The sequence below is a fragment of the Lepeophtheirus salmonis genome, chromosome 1, assembly GCF_016086655.4.
Source record: "Lepeophtheirus salmonis chromosome 1, UVic_Lsal_1.4, whole genome shotgun sequence".
Classification (NCBI taxonomy): Eukaryota; Metazoa; Arthropoda; class Copepoda; order Siphonostomatoida; family Caligidae; genus Lepeophtheirus; species Lepeophtheirus salmonis.
In genome coordinates this window covers 15,458,192-15,475,201 of record NC_052131.2, presented here as the reverse complement: position 1 = coordinate 15,475,201, position 17,010 = coordinate 15,458,192, and the positions used below count along the sequence as shown (strand labels likewise).

Genomic DNA, 17,010 nt, shown 5'->3' with positions numbered 1-17,010 from the left:
TTCACGACCGCCATCCTCTCAAGGAGGTTCGAAACATTCTTCACGACCACCCTCCTCTCAAGGAGGTTCGAAGCATTCATCAAGGCCCACATCAAATACATCTCTGGCTGAATATCATCGTCCTGACTCTGTAATATCCAAACAAAGTTTAAAGGATACCACATCCAATGGTTCAAGACCCATGTCTTCAAAATCAAATGTTTCCATCCAATCTAAGCATTCGACAAAAAGCTCGAATTCAGTCATTGGAGAGGTAGACGCAGATGAAAATGATCTTGTGGATGAATCCAACGACGTCAACGAAGAACTTATAGATCAACAGGCTGAAGGAGCCCCACATAGCGACATGGAAACGAATGATAATGATCCCGAAATAAATACCGATATTCATGAGGGAGAAGAAAAGGTAAATTTAGGGTAGTTACTTTTAATTAAAAGGTTAATCATAATTAAGCAGGCGGAAGAAGTAGAGGAACCGCTGATTGAAGAATCTAAAGCCATTGAGTTAGGTTCAGAAAAGGATGACAAAGAGGAGGATGATGATGATATTGGGAGTGTCCACTCAGAAAAAGTAAGTGGAGATGCCACAACAGGTGTTACTGATACAGGACCTCAATCAACGACTCAAGAGCAGGATGATGAAATGGCTTTAGGTAATACAAATGAAAAAGAGGGAGAAGAATTTCCCAGCCCTGAAGAGGAACGAAATGAGATGGAGGAAACAGAGGTTGAAAATTTAGAGAGAGATAACTTAGATTTAGAGGAGGATGAGGAAGAGCATGAGATAATTCCGTCCTTGGAACATAGTTTATCCATACCCGACGAAGATAAAGCCGAATATACCGTTTCAGCTCCTGAATCAAGAAGAAATTCATTGGCTGAAGAATCTAATACGTTTAAACCACATTTAAGTCTCGCAGAGAAAATGGTTCCTGCAAAGTCATTAGTTTATAAAAAAGGTATTTTTGTTTTCTTTTTCTGCAATATACAATTAATGGGTAGTTGAGACAATTAAGAAAATATAGTTATCCAGGGTTTTTTATTAAGATATTTAAATTAAATTATGTTTGAAAAAAATTTAAAACAAATCTATTTATGTACTAATGTTGAATAAGTTCGTGAAGATTTGTTTTAGCTTATAAATTTATTAATTATCATAAAATCTTGTGAAAATGATCAAATTGTAATATAAATTCATTTTAAATTTTATATTCGAAATAGCCACCATTTGCTTATATTACATGGCAAAGACGAAGAGACGGAATAGATAGTTTCTTCAGAGATATTAGCTAATTTCCTGGATGAGAGCACGCTTTAGAGTATCTTTGGTGAGATGGTGCAAGCCCTGGCCTTAAGGATGAATCGTATAGAAAAGTACATGGGATTCAGGTCAGGGCTGCTAGGAGACCCACAAATTGTTGCTCTAAGAGGCCTTGAAATTTGTTTTCAACAGTTACACGTTTTTTGCAGTGCTAGAGGGTGCCCCGTGTTTGTGAAAAATGTATGGGACATCATCGGGGAAAGTACTTTTAAGGTTTTTGTCAACCAACATGGCCTTGTATACGTGTGGGTTGATCTTCACACCCATCTCAATGTAAATGAGGGGCATTTTCATTCCGTCTGACATAATAGGCCATCACACTGTGCGGCTTCTAGTACCTGCTACTGATGTGGTGCTCCTAAGGGATGCTGTCAATGGTCAGACCAAAAAACACAGTAATTTTTGGAGTTGTGGATGTCCTCAACAGAGAACAACTTTATCCTTACTATCTCACCCCAAGTGTCTCTTCGTCTCCGCTATTTAGTCCAAGCAAAAAAGTTTTTTTCATAATCAATTTATACTAAAATTTGATCACTTTCACAAAAGTTTATGTTAATTCATATATTTATATTGAATTTATAAACTAACACATATTTTCCCAAACTTATTCATCTCCCTGTATGTACATTGTACACTATGACACCAATCCAATCTTTTAAAGTTCTTAATCTCTTACTCCTGCCTTTGTATTATCTTAATAAAGTATTCCATCCATGGATAATCGTAATAACTAAAGCGAATTTCAGTTCACCGAGGAAAAACTCCTTATTACTTAAAGAATATCCGTTCTACTATTCATCAAACCTTTACGTCCAATCTTAACTACGATAAAATATGTTTACCTAAACTTCGAAATGATTCAAGTACGTAACCCCTACACAGAACACGAGTTTTTTGACACTCTCCTTTAGATATCAACGATCTATTTCCCTATATGTTGTTCCTATTATAAGATTATTGTTCGTGTACAATTGCCTGTGTGTATGTGTGTGTTGTAACTCTAAGGTCAATGGAAAATATTCCATTTGAGAACATCTAAATAATTATTTCAGAAGGTGACAATGATAGTGGTGTGGATGAAAGCACTCAAAACTCTGGGATATCTTCTTCACCGAAGAAAAATCTCTCCGGAGGTGCAAATAAATCAACTTTTTCTCCCAATGGATCTCCTTTAAAAAACCGTAGCGGGCGCACGACATTAAAGCCGCTAAGTCATGCCCCACGTTTTGCAAGGAGTAAGTCGGTTCCTAAGCCATTAAGTAGCTTTAGCTTCTCTCAACAACAGACTCCTGAGCCCATCAAGAAAGGTAAAAAGTGTTTCATCTTTGCAAATTGCATGCATGTTTTTCAAATCTTTAGTACCTATAAATATATATTGTGTCGTTTCAGTCCCTATTTATTCGGTCCAATCCAGTGTTAGGATCGGTCCTATCAGTCCTTATACTGGTCCTTCAGACCCTTGGTCCGTTGGCTTGTCAGTGCTAGAACTGATATAAAAAAGAAAATAATCTAGGACCAAACTTTTTAAGTATTAGGACTGAACTGGACTGGACCGAGACTGAACTGGACGGAACTCCAGTCTTCAATCTTAACAGGATTGACACAACACTAAATATCGAATAATCTGCTTTGATATTCTTAACCTGAGTCTGTACTGGTGTTCAAATTATGTAGTTGAAATCCCTTAGTTTGTTTTCAGGCTCGTCATTTCTACATAGTATTGCGTTGTAACTTTTGGAAGCTATCCCAGAGACATAATGTAAAGATTAAAATCGTCATTGATTTTGCAGAAATAAAAGTCAACTCAAGAAGGACAATTTTGAAAACACTCTTTGCAAAATTTCCTTACATAAACCATTGACTTTTTTTTTACTCAAAAACCTATTTGTGTTGAATGATTCTGATTTTTAAAACTATGTCCCCATGATAGTTTGCCAATAAATTTACAACACAACACTCAAAGATACATAAATGAGACTTATGTACCTTGCACAATTTTTTTTTTTTTTTTTTTTTTTTTTTTTTTGCATGAAATTGTATGACATATGTGGTGAGTTAACACAGAAACAATCTTGAACAATAATTAAGAAACAAGGTAATGCCCTAAAAAAATCATCTTTTTACATACACGCATACAGTCTAATATTTATTAGATCTATTTGGGCTTTATATTGAAATTTCTGGGACGAGTTGAGGCACCCAACAATTTTAAATATTGTTAAAAACCCTCCTTTGATGAATGATACTTACTTCGGCTCCAAAATAGTATTTCTTATAAAATCTATTAAGTTCTAATTCTTTTATTGTGACAACGAATCCTTGATACTTTAAGTTTAATTTGGGGAGCTTCCAAAGGATTAATTTAAATAGGTTATTGATATAAATTAACGATAATTCATCTATAAATACAAATGTATTCCCAGCTCCATTTTGAAAAACAAAAAAATTACTAGCTTGTTTTTTTGTTAATGACCCACATAACCTTTATTTTGTTATAGAACACTTAGACCCGAAAGTACGACCTCGACTTAAATTCAAGAGACCTGAAATACAGTGGTGCCATAAGTTTCTACCTTAAATTTTAATTTTTAAGTAGATTTGGTGCAATTGGGCCCAATTGGAGTGACTAACGTCCTGTTATTTACAAATTTGTATGTAATTTAATAAAATGTTGGGACTTAACCATATTTTTTCAAATTGTAAAAGTTTGTTCGATAGGCGAATTCACAATTTGATTTGCCTATGTTGCAAAAAAAATAGATAACCGTATGAATTTGAGATTTGTATATTTTTGACGAAAACGAAAAGTTATTTTCTGAAATGTAATAGGGCACAATTAGTGTTGTGTCAATTATTATATATTTTTGGTTCAGAATATTCTTAAGATCGGTCCTTTCAGTTCTTGGGAACGGTTCTTAATGCACTCAGTCTTTCGGACTGTCAGTACTTGAACTGATTAAATAAAGAATAAATAAAGTTGATTGACGTCATGAAAGACCGAATTTTTTAAGTTTTAGGACTGGACTGAGACTGAATTGGACGAGACTGCAGTCTTTAGTCCTAAATAAGAGCTGCCACAACACTGACCACAATGTTCCTAAAAATGAATCGCCCTTACAACACTTTTAGATTATGGTTTTGATATTCGAAATATCAAACAATGCATATGTTTATCAACTCAACCTACAAAACAATATATGTATAGGTTATTCAATTATTTTAGTTTCAAAGAGAAAAACAATATATTGAAAAATTATACCCTTTTTTTTTTTTAAATTCCAAACAAGTTTCATATTCTTTAGTAACGCCATTATTCTTTTTTTTTTTTGCCCAGCTGAATGCCTTGGCTTGGAAATTTAGCCCAATTTCATATGTTATTGAATTGTTCTGATTTGTAGATGATATTATTTACCAGCTAGTTTATCAAAAGATATATAAAGTCCCTCTTTTAAGAGATTACATCTCTTTATACTATTGTCAGAGGGATATTTGAGTTTTTCACCCTTTTGCTAGGTTCTTTAATTATATAATAGCTATATAACGAATGATTACAGGTAAGAGTTGAACCTTAAGTTATTTTAAGAGTATATAGATGACTGCATGGTATTCAGATGCGACCTGTATCTCTTTAAATGTTTTATAAACCATTGGTATTTGTCTAATACTTGATTCACTGTTTGGGTCATTTTGATGCTATGAATTTAATTTAATGTGTTGTTGCATAGTCCAAGCAAGAGTTAGAATTGTATTTAATCCTGCATGAAGTTAAATAATTAACAGCAAGGCTCGACGGTCGTTAAAATTAGCCATAAGCCAACAGTGAAAAATTGTCTTGCCCAGAATACTACAAATATTGATTTATTTTTAGATTAGTATAGATGTACTTTTGTTTTAAAATAAGGTAAGTTTAGGAAGTACAAAAAATAAAGTCATATATTTTCTGGGAAACACAATTTATATTAAAATAAAAGTACAACCAAAAAATTGAAGTTGTAACCTAACAATTATTATTCATGTTACATAAAATGAGATTCTTTCTTAAAACTAGCATGAGCTTTATGTTCTTCATTTCAAAGTAAGTAAGCTACTCTGTTTGTCTCATCTTTATCAGAATAGCCATTTAAATTCTCTAATACTGGTTGTTCAGGTTGCACCAATGGATCTTCTGCAGAGGTTCGTTAAAAAAAATATCCGAACAACAAAGGAAGTGAAATATTACGAAATTTGTCTTTTTAAAACATATTTTACATAAACTCACTTATAATATTTTTTTTTTTTTTTCAATGTCTATTCGACGTATGAGACGTTGCCCCAAGGTAGTACATATGATGGAACCCCAAAATATGTGGTATTTAAGATAAGGCTAGATACATGCCACCATGAACTAGTCCAACTGTTTTTAATAGCCACGGGCTAGTGTGGCTGTCGAGTCCTGTTACTGATAACTATTCTCCAATTTATCAGTTTTCAATCCGAATAAATCATCTAACTTTTTTTAAATTTTACTTTCAGTCTCCATGAATAAGATCAAAGTTGGAATGACATCCTCACCCAATTTAAAACAAATTCATAGTAAAATTGGAAGCTTAGAAAAGGCTCATCATCGTCCAGGTGGTGGAAATTTCAAAGTAGAGAGTCGCAAATTGGATTGGAACAGCTCATCAAAAACTAACGCCTATAATAAAGGATATGTTCCCTCTGGCGGAGAAAAAAAAGTAAGGGATTGGGTTTTCATACATTTCTGATTCATTTATTCCTAACAGATTGAGGTCCAAAAACTGGAATGGAAAGCACAGTCGAGGATCCGATCTTTGGATAATGCTGCTCATAGGCCTGGTATTCTTTTTTCTTTTCGCTGTATTTAACATAGGTCTTATTTTTTTTTATTACTTAGGTGGAGGTAGCAAAAAAATTCAAGTGCATAAAGTGGAATGGAACGCCAATTCTAAAGTTGGTTCAAATGATAACGTTAAACATAGACCTGGTGGCGGAAATGTTAAGGTAATTTTATCTTACTTAATGTAAAAATATTTACTTATCTTCATGATATGTTATATAAATATAATTCATGTTACATATTGCAGCAATATTTCAAATTAAGAATTTTTTTAGATATTGATTTTCATATGAAGTAATTCGTCAATAATCCGATTAGAGGATTAGTAAAATTTATGATGGTATGTGGATATAAATTCATACACGAATTAAACGCTCAATAATGCATTCAGTTTTTATAACAAAAGAGATAATTAATTTAAATATTAATTATCTTATTTTTGGTCAAATGACGAATTTATGGTTTAATTTATTATTTAAAAGTTATCGAACTGTGGATTTGTTGAAGGTCGAACATTCTTTCCATAAATATAAAAAATCAATTAAAAAGATAAATTATTAATCAATTTTTACTTATTATTTTTGATATTAATAGTTTCCAGCAATTTATCCATAAATAAAGGGATTCTATTTCTACTCCGTATTTCTGTGTAAGGCCTCATATTTACTAATTTTATATGATTGAAGTAGATGATAGACTTTTTTTATGATTAATTAACAAGTGATTGGCTTCTAAACATAAATAAATTTAAAGTATTGCACTCTGCCTTCTCTTCAAAAAAAAAAAAAAAAAAAAAAAATCAGTAGCTGCCGTTCGTGTGTGTTATTTGTAGTTTTTTAAATGGACCTTAATTATAAATTAATCCATCACCAAATAGGTTGAATGCAAAGTATTAGTGTGTGTGGCTCAGAGTTTATGGGTGAAAGTGCGCTCATTGATTTAAAAAAATTAGCAAAAAAGGGGCTCACGGATTTATAAGGTGAGCCAAAAAAAATTGCTCCTTCGCTCATTACAATTTTGAAGAAAATTTATTTTCTAAAAAAGTAATTGCAAAAATAATTTGAGTGCCCGATTGATTTGGAGCGCAAACATTGATTCTAAAAATTTCTTGAGTAGCACTAATGCTTTTCAAAAATGTAAATCGACTTTTTTGATGTCTTTGAGTGCATCTGATGTATAATTTTGCTTACATAAATTGTTTATTTAGAGCTTATATATAACTAAAAAGCCATTCACCTCATTCCTGACTAAAATAAATGGGACTATTGATTTTCTTGATTTTAATCATCAATTATTTGCTGAAACAAAGTGGGTTGTTTCCATGTTAACAAAATATTTATTACAATATGATATATATTAATTGTGCCTTCCCGTAATCGTAAGTACAATAACTTTTGCGATATAAATAGGAATAATGGAGGGGTCATTTTTGCAAGTCTATAAATAAGTTCTAAATTTATGGATATAAGGATTGCTAATCGATGAAAGTTGGGATATGCAAAGTATCTTAAGATAACAAGATATTGATTTAGATTGCAAAAACATGTTGCACCAGATTTAACCCCTGTTTATTGAAAGGAGCTAGGGTTACACCCCATCCCCCTCAAACGACTTGAGGTATCATTCTTGTCTAGGGCCATAAATGGGATGAAAATAGGTTCATAATAGCAAATACTAGGGTCATCACGATATCAAAATTTGAGGGTTTTTTTAAAGGTTGAAATTTGTAAATCTTGTTTTGAACGAAGTTCCTAATTCTTGAGTTACTAGTACCTAGTTTGTGTGTAATTACCTAGTAGGGTGGCCCAAAAACTAAAAAGTTGGAAAATCGAATATGGCTAGTTATATTTCAATGTTATGCATAAAAATAAGCATACATACCAAATTTCATGTGCATGGGGAAACGTTTTTAGCTCCCGAAACAGGATTCAAATATTAATGTCCCATATTATTTTATCATACTTCATTTTTTAGTAATCATTGCATAGTTATTCGAAAAATTTAAGTTTAATAGTGAATAAATTATCATATTTTAAATTGGTATCATGTTTAGAAGAGTTTCTTAATTATAGACCAATGGTTCTCAAACTTTTTTTCATTGGCTTACCCCCTTCGTTTTTTTAATTTTTTTGTTTGTAGTAAATAAATATGAACAAATCAAAGCGAGATTATTCATTTACTAATGTAAAATTAACTGATAAGCTCTACAGAATCTTAATTTCGGAACCAAGTAACAAGTATTTGGGACATTTTACACCAAATACTCGAACAGCTCGTTGCTTGTGTGATGGAATTATCAGCTTTTTAAGAAAAAAAACCATTAGATTGACTTCTATTGTAGCAACTGGATATGATGGAGTTATAAGGTTTTTGGAAGAATAACTTCAAAAACCTCATTACTGGTTTATTTGTATGCTGCATCCGAACAAACTTCCTCTGCGCCATTTAATTACAGAGATAGATGCAAAAATAGCTAGCCCTCGTGGATTTTCTGGACCCATAGATAAAAGGCTTGCAATATGTTAAATTTTGCCAATCGTTGCCTTTGTTCCAATTTCAGTTTCTCTTGCATTAAAAAATTATAAAGAATTGAGTATAAATCAAAAATATTTATATTAAATTCATCATGCTATATCGAAAGGACATATAAATCACGCAAGATAGCTTACTACTGCCAATAGGATTTTACGTCTGTATGTTTCTGAAGAAAATGCTTCTGATAACTTTGTCTGTCTAGTAAATTTTGTAAGGTTTGTTTCACCATAAATAAGAGTTCATTTGTAAAAGATGGGGCAAAGTATATACTTCAAGCAATAAAATTGATTACAAATCAAGAAGAAAGAGTTCAAATAATTGATATACCAGTTATACAAGGAAATGCTCATTTTTTTTCATTCAGAAAATATCTTTTTCAAGGTATGATTTGTGATGATAGACCTAAGATTTGAAAAACTGCACGGAAAAGAATTCGATCTTCACGAGCTAGTCCTTCAAAATCGTGCCCTAGTGTTTTTAAAATATCTGGGTTAAATTTTAATTGCAGTCAATATTATGGAATTATTGACTGGAGCAAAGTAGAGGGGACTGAATCCCCCTTTACAAAATATTTATCCAGTGAGCAAATTGGTAACTATATCAATGAGGAATGATGCTCATTCTAGAAAAATATCCATTATCTACTCAAGCTGTCTAAATAGAAGTTAAAAATGTGAAAGAAGCATAATCAAAAGATTTCCACGACGTGACAAGAGATGGTGATATATTTGCAAAACTTGTATCAAGTTTTGCGTATATCTCTGTTTGATTTAAAAAAAAGACTATCTTTAAGTTTTCAGTAAGTTATGTTTATCGTAATTAGATTTTTTCTTGTATATACTATATAATCGTTTATTTAGATATTGGTATAAGTACTATATATGAATCGTATATATGTATGTGTTATTGGAATTAATCAAAATTCTGAATATTAGTATTACTTAGACTGATAAGTTATTGTTATTCTTCATATTGGGAAAAATGTACGAATAATAAGTTTACTTTGATTGATTCTCATGAAAAGAGCTGTCGTCAGGCCAATTCGTCTCAATGCTATTGGTTACTCAAATAAAAAATATTTTTTTCTGTAACTACCTATTAATATGATTAGAAATAACTATAAAAATATAACTAATTTTTTTTAATAGATTATTTTTGGATATAATAAAAATCAACATTTTAGCAAAATTATAACATAGAAAATTTTAATCGAGTGTCAGCAGCTAAAAAAAATATTTTTCAGAGCTGAAATTATGCATACTGTTTTTCAACAGTACGTATCAACTTTTTATCACTAGCCATTCATCAATTTCCAAAAAAGTGGTTTTACGCTCTTAAAATGGCCCGCCCTATTACCCAGTGGCTTTTTAATCTTTTTATTTACATCTTCATCAAATAGAAAGAAAATTAAGCTGCTGATAATAAGAGTTTTCAAACTTTAAGAAAAGTACCAAAAAGTTGAGAGCCACTTTATTGATGAGTAAATATCATTATTTTGAAATTAATAATTTATGTATATATAAAATGATTAATGAAAATTTCGCCCACTTAGGTTGATAATCAATTATAATGTTGTAAATTATATGATATATTTTATAAATAAAGTTATAATTATTGTACTATTGCAATCTGTTTTGAATGTTGAATTGGGTAACATGGAGCTTACATGCAATCCAGTTTTTTAAATATAAGTTCTTTAAGTTGGGAAACATGCTTTTTAATATATGCCATAACCTTGTTCATTGAAACTTGGAGGACTGTTTCATGCTTTAAAGTGACTTGAGTGACTGACGAAAGTCCCACCTTTTCTAATCATAGGGTTTTGCCAGGTTCTGATTAAAATGACGTACAGTCTTTTTCTTAAATTTGGACTATAGAAATTCCACGAAACCACCATCATCTAATCTCTCAAATTAAAAAAAAATCAGGTCTTTGACCCAATTTGGGATTTCGCTTAAAGATTAAAAAAAATGAATTATATGTATTTTCAATTTATAATAATTTATTGTAATATTTATTAATCAATATGCTAAATGCAATACTCTATATTAATAATGACCGCTCTTAAAAATAGCACAAAGTGTGTTGATGTTAGAATTTAATTGTTATTTTTACAAGGCTTTCAACACTCTGCATATTTCACAATTTTTTAAATAATAAATGGTTTGATTAAACATCACTTTGCACGTTTTTAAATCCATGAGGATCATGGCTTTTCCTTATTTCTCTGTTAATCTCATTTACTTACCTGTATAGGTAGGAATTCCATCAAATCATTGACTTTTTTCTTTCGTTGTTTTTTTCTCTCTACCTATTTTGGATTTTTTTTTTATTTCTTTTTATAGATCATCAATCAAAAGTTAGATATCAATGTAAAACAAGGTAAAGTTGGAAGTCTGGAAAATGTGAAACACAAGCCTGGAGGTGGAGAAAAGAAGGTTTTTAATGATGTCGAGTATTTAAAACAAATGAGCGAACATTCTAATATGTCCTCTCGAGTGCATTCTAATACAAACGTAAGTCTATTTGTTTTATTATTATTTGCATTTTTTTGTTGTTTTATTTATATTGTAGAGATCTACAAATTTGAGTACTTGAATTTTTGAATATAACACAGAGGCTGAAAAGTTCCCAGGCTCAACAAAAAAAACACTTTTTTTTTCGTTCAAAATTGAGTGGAGTCCCCATTATAACACTTTTCAAGCCATTGCATAGCTTGAACAGATTTTTCCCCCGTCAAGAAACATTGTAAAATTAAGATAAGATTTTTTTTTATCCATTGTTTTGGAAATAACAAAATTAGCGTCACAATTAGCACAATAACTCAAAAACTGAAGAACAGATTGTCGTGAAATTTTGACAGTTGTCTTTTGAAGGTCGGTGTAACTGAAAATGAGCTGAATAAAAAAACGCCCCCTATAAGTGAAAAACGGGACTTTTTAGCCAATGTGTTATACATAGATGCATGATGTGTAATTTTTCATTTCAGTTACCCTATGATGTTTACAAAAATACATATAGGACTGTAATTTTTGGACTATAGGTTTGATATGCGCACTTTAAATGTACACTCACTTCAACCAACTAATGGGGCGTAACCATATATACTTCTATTAAATTATTTCAACCCAATATACGATTTTTTTAATAAGCCAAAAAACATATAAGAAAGCAAAATAATCAAGTTACTAAAATGATATTCTAACTTTTCATCAGGTATTTACATTGCTAACACAAAAATATCATATATGTGTTGTTGCCTGCTGTTGATTCTTTCGTCTCACTTGTGATGAATTGGCTTTTTTAATAAAAAGACGAAGTAATTAATTATGTTTAAAGAAGGGATGTGTGTAAAGAAAAAACTATCTGAAGATGGGGGGAAAAGGAGAAACGGTTGATGCACGTGATCTTTCTTCTTTTTTATTCATCATTCAATCAGTTGTTAATGTGTTAAAATCTCCTTCTAAAAGAAGAATTATAACCTATTTTTGGTGTAAATTCATTTAAAAAGGCATAATAAAGTAAATACAAATGAATTTAAATATAATTATAATATTTTCCAAGCACTATTGTTATTTTAAATGTGAAGGTTTTGCTCTTTATAGTAGTAATTCATTTTCTTCCCCACTAATCATAGAACAGGCAGCTGTTGTTATCAATGGTTCTAAATCAGTCATTCCTTTAAGTCTCCCTCCTGCCTTCTCCTCGTACTCAAACAAAAAAAAACTATCTCTAGATAAATTATACTTATGATCCGGTTCCAAAAGGACAGGAATACAATTTTGTAGTACATAAAAATATAGATTTGTCTTCTTATTATTTCCATACAGTAATTTTTGGTATCATATACAAATGTATAGATATATAGCTACGCTTTTTATAAAAATTTACTAAGTAATAGTATGATACAGTATCGAATAAAATACCATGTAGGATTTTAATATTATGAAATGTATATATAGGGTGGGGATTATAAATCCGGAACAAGCTTAGACCTCAATTCCTTGGCAACCCTGAGATCTATGCTTATAAAAGTGTGCTCATTAGATTTAACTGACAAAACTGTCTAAGGAAAAATACAAAAATCCTTGAGATCCACTCTGAACACGAATATCATGCAGCCATTATTGTGTGCCTCCATGCTAGGTGCACGTTAAAGAAGGCAAATATCTCCATAGATAATGTGCTAAAGAGCTGAAATTGATATGGACAGATTTGATGGCATTCTAGAATTTTAAATGATTGCAGTTTGTCCGTATTGAGTAATTGAAACTGGATTTATTCAGGAAAACACAACATTTTTACGTCCTTTATGTTACTACTATTAACTACTATTTCTTGTAGAGAGAGTATAATATACTTGCGCATAATAGTGCTGACTCATTCCGGGCTTCCCTTCTCTAGGTAGTGACCAACATGAACAAGAAGTTCCTCATCAAGGTCTTTCCCATATTCAGGCCAGGTTGGAAGCTGTGGCTAAAGAGTGAAGTGGTTGTTGTGTGTGATTTACTTAGCTATGGACCCCGTCATATAAGAGCAAAATATTTGTGAACTCTGAATTAACTTTGGGAAATAAATTGTAATATATGTACATCATACTTAAATTTTCCAGATTTAAAATCCCCACTCTGTATATGTAATTCTTTTTTAAAAATTGTTGAGGAATAATAGGAAAATAAATAAATTTGAAAGTTTGGGGGTACTTACAAGATAAACAACAGTTGGCCTGATTGACTTATTTAGCTAACTACCAAGTGATTTTTGGCCTTTTTTTTTTTTTTTTTTTTTTTTTTTTTTTGTATATTATCTGAAGGAAAGGTTGTGTGATACAATCCAGGTAACGACGTGTAATGCATTGCTCCTGAAATATATTTCAAAACAACAGTGAGATCAACATGATTTAGTGATCATAATTTGATGTAAATAAGAATCGTATATATATTTTTCTTAATGTTTATTAGCTATTAAACGACTTAAAGTCCGAAAATTACAGATTATCCATTGATTTTTGATACATAAAGAATTCAAAAGTTATGCACATGTAGCTTCTTTTTTCTTTGTTTATTCAACAGTAGAAATTGAATGCATCTCGTTTTGTTATCTCTTTAATTTTCTTATGTTTATGTTTTTTCGTTATGTTTTATGTTTTTCCCTGATTCTTAAATGAACAGTCGAGACGTAGAGAATCGATTTCATCTAATCGAAGCTCTGAGGATAGTGGGCCCACTCGTCAAATGACGAATTCTTCCGTGTATGTTTTACCTGAGAAAAAGCCACTCTATAAACCTCATTCCTACCAATCTCAAGTGGCTAGAAAGATGGTAAAATCCCCATTTTATTTTGTGCATGTGTTTCTATTATTTATTTTGTTTTTCGTTTGTTTTCTGTTACTTTCAGTCACCGATGAGTAGTGGATTCTAAATGGATCCTGAAACATGATCATTTACAATCATATTCTTAAGCCTTTAACTACATTATGAACCCTACATTTAAATAGATGTAACCCTCTTACTAAGAATCAAATCATTTTCATTATTTATACTTATTATCCTAATATGTATTTAACTATATTATTTATAACAGGTAGGTGTCACTCTATGTTCATTCAAATATATTTAATCTAAAGACAGACTTGGATATTGAGCTTAAAATTAGCTCTCTTATTTCCTTCCGTTCATTTTTGAACTCTGGAGCACCTCAAATGAGAAAAAAAAATGAATGATTAACCGTGAAAATCTTTGAACAGTCTTCATCTATCCGTTCATTTTTTTTTTTTTTATTGTTCTCCAATTATATTTTTTATCGAAAAGAGCAGACCTAAGATCAATGGCCAGGCAAAGACCACGTGATCATTTTTTTACAAATGTAATTGGTTGCAAGAATACTTTTTTAGCAAGAGAGGCACTGATGCTATCATGAATTACTCCATAACTAACAACGCAACCTCCATGAATTCAATAAGAGAATTCGGCAAGAGAAAAAAATGACATATATAACGAACAAAAGTGATTAAGTGACGTCATTTGTGGAACCTGAAAATGGACATATTGCGATTATTTAATTTTTTTCGTAGACAACTATATTTAGACAAGAATTGATCACATAGTCGTCTCGCTTTTAAAAAAAATTATTAGGAAAGAAATGAACGCCTGAACAGCAAAAATTGAACTATTAAGGAGGAAAATCTTTAAACTGCGTTCATTTAGCCGTTTTTTCATTTCTTTTTTATTGTTGCCAAAATATATTTTAGAAACAAAAGACCAAATTTAAAATCAATGGCCAAACGGCCACCACGTGATCATTAAAAAAAACGGCTGTAAATATACTCTTTTGGGCGATAGTGTATCAATAATTACTCTTTAATTAAACACACAACTTTCATGAATTTACAAAGTGAATTCTACAGTGCAAAAAAATTCAATACGTAACGAGAGAAAATGATAAAGTGACGTCATCTGGGATGCTGAAATTGTACATTTTGTGATTAGTTTTTCTTCGTAGGCAACTAAATTTGGCCAAAAATTGATCACGGGGTCGTCTTTTCGTTTTCAAACAAATGAACAGAAGTAAATGAACACCCCTTGAGCGAAAAATCTTTGAACAGCCTTAATTTAGCCGTTTCTTCACTCTTTTATTGTTCCCAAAATACATTTTAGAACCATAGAACCAAATTTAAAATGAATGGCGAGACGACCACTACGGTATTTTTACAAATTTGATCACGTGGTCTTCGTTTCGAACGGAACGGTGAACGGAAAAAGGGTCCAAGTCTGTCCAAAGTAAAATATCGCTTATTACTTTTCTCTTTTTCTCTTTCAGAGTCCAGAACCTTCAATCTTCGTCGAATCTACTGATTCAAACGGATTGGTGCTGAATTAATATTTTTATTAATTATTTATTACCTATATTTTGTAATTCGATCGGATAAGAATCAACCAAAAGACAATTATGGAACATATTTATATCACTACTAATTATTTATTGGAACACGCATTTGACAACAAAAAAAAAAAATACAAAAATCATTTTGAAAATTATGAACTTCGAAATAAATTCGCTGTGAACATTTTTTTCCCCTTTTCTTGTATACCACCATTAATGTATATATATCTATTTATATATATTTCTTTTTTTTGTATAATGCATTATGAACAATGTATCTTTGTTTTGCTTTGATGCTATTGCACTTTTTTCTAAATTTGATAAAATGTTTATCTTTAACAATGAATGTATATTTGAAAGCCAGCATTTTTTGTATATTTATCACAATCACATCTCATTCACTCATTCACAGTCAGAAAAATCACACTTCTCTTTTGTTCAATCCTCTCTTAAAACCATAATTGGATCTTTAATGTGGTGAGTATTTTAAAAAGGTTTTAAATAACAGAGTACTGCATTTGTCATTCGGTTTTTTTTATTTTTTTTCGAGAATTAAAATTAAGGAAAAGTATTTCTTCCTACATAAATTATCATAAATATTCATACTCCTCAAAGTACTCCAAAAAACTATATAATTTTCAAAATTTACAGGAAGGAGATTACTTTTCTTCAAGCCTAGGAGCGAATCGACTATTGCTTGACAAGCTGGACAAGAACAACATCCTTGGATCAGCGAGTGAAAAACGTGCTAAGCGAAAGAAAAAGAGATTGGATAGCGAAGGAGATGATGAGGCTGACTATGTTGAGAATGGGCGTAATGGCTCGACTACTTCTTCTTTAATCAAGGATGGAGAAGATGAAGAGGGACTCCAGATTGAAGAATAGTTTTTCCCTCATTTCCTTAAATACATTTTTTTTTTTTTTTTGACTTTTACAGTCTAAATATATATTATAAGTACATGTTGAATGTCTACCTAAAATATGTACAATTAATTGAAACACACTTAACAACACACCCTGTATAAATATCTATCTTATGAAAGTATAAATTTATTTACTTAACTATTATGTTTCTTTATATTGAAATATATATACAACTGATTATATCAGTGTTTTATTAGCGTTTAGTGAAAATACATATATAGTGTGCCAGGTAAATGATGGACTTTTTGATAAGGAACAAATAGGGGGAAATTTTGCAAGATTGAAAATATGTACAGCATTGAGGCTTTATCACAGACTTTTTTATTGATACATCTTTCTATTTTTCTTTTCTTTTTCTCGGTGAAGACCTCAGACATGTCCGCCAACTGTTGCTCCAAAGAGGCCTTCAACAGGCTCTCTTCTTGACTACGCCCTAAATTGCATAGTTGAGACAGGGGAACAGTTTAGGGAGGAGGATAGGCTGTTTGTCCATTATGCTTTACCCAAGTCA

At 31.2% G+C, this 17,010-nt stretch overlaps 1 protein-coding gene across 6 annotated transcripts; it reads left to right on the top strand.

The window, feature by feature from the left end:
* Positions 1 to 181: 181 nt before the first annotated feature.
* On the top strand, positions 182 to 16,679 carry tau (microtubule-associated protein tau). 6 transcript variants are annotated; one of them, XM_040713267.2, is made up of 12 exons: positions 182 to 406; positions 458 to 959; positions 2,068 to 2,184; positions 2,374 to 2,628; positions 5,834 to 6,036; positions 6,085 to 6,157; positions 6,216 to 6,322; positions 11,039 to 11,209; positions 13,865 to 14,014; positions 14,091 to 14,276; positions 15,513 to 16,052; positions 16,227 to 16,679. In XM_040713267.2, exons 1-10 carry the CDS (start codon positions 182 to 184, stop codon positions 14,112 to 14,114), a joined length of 1,827 nt encoding a protein of 608 aa, XP_040569201.2. In that variant the 3' UTR covers positions 14,115 to 14,276; positions 15,513 to 16,052; positions 16,227 to 16,679. The 6 variants fall into 6 exon arrangements, with proteins under 6 accessions (XP_040569201.2, XP_071744424.1, XP_040569192.2 ...); XM_071888323.1 differs by having other exon boundaries at positions 455 to 959; XM_040713258.2 differs by lacking the exons at positions 13,865 to 14,014; positions 14,091 to 14,276.
* The last annotated feature ends 331 nt before the right edge of the window (positions 16,680 to 17,010 follow it).

Bases quoted from the DNA above. Each gene is read 5' to 3' on its own strand.
- tau (XM_071888323.1), top strand. From the start codon at position 182: ATGTCTTCAAAATCAAATGTTTCCATCCAATCTAAGCATTCGACAAAA. The intron at 6,158-6,215 runs GTATTCTTTTTT...TTTATTACTTAG, and splicing joins TAATGCTGCTCATAGGCCTG to GTGGAGGTAGCAAAAAAATT. The intron at 14,015-14,090 runs GTAAAATCCCCA...TGTTACTTTCAG, and splicing joins CTCAAGTGGCTAGAAAGATG to TCACCGATGAGTAGTGGATT.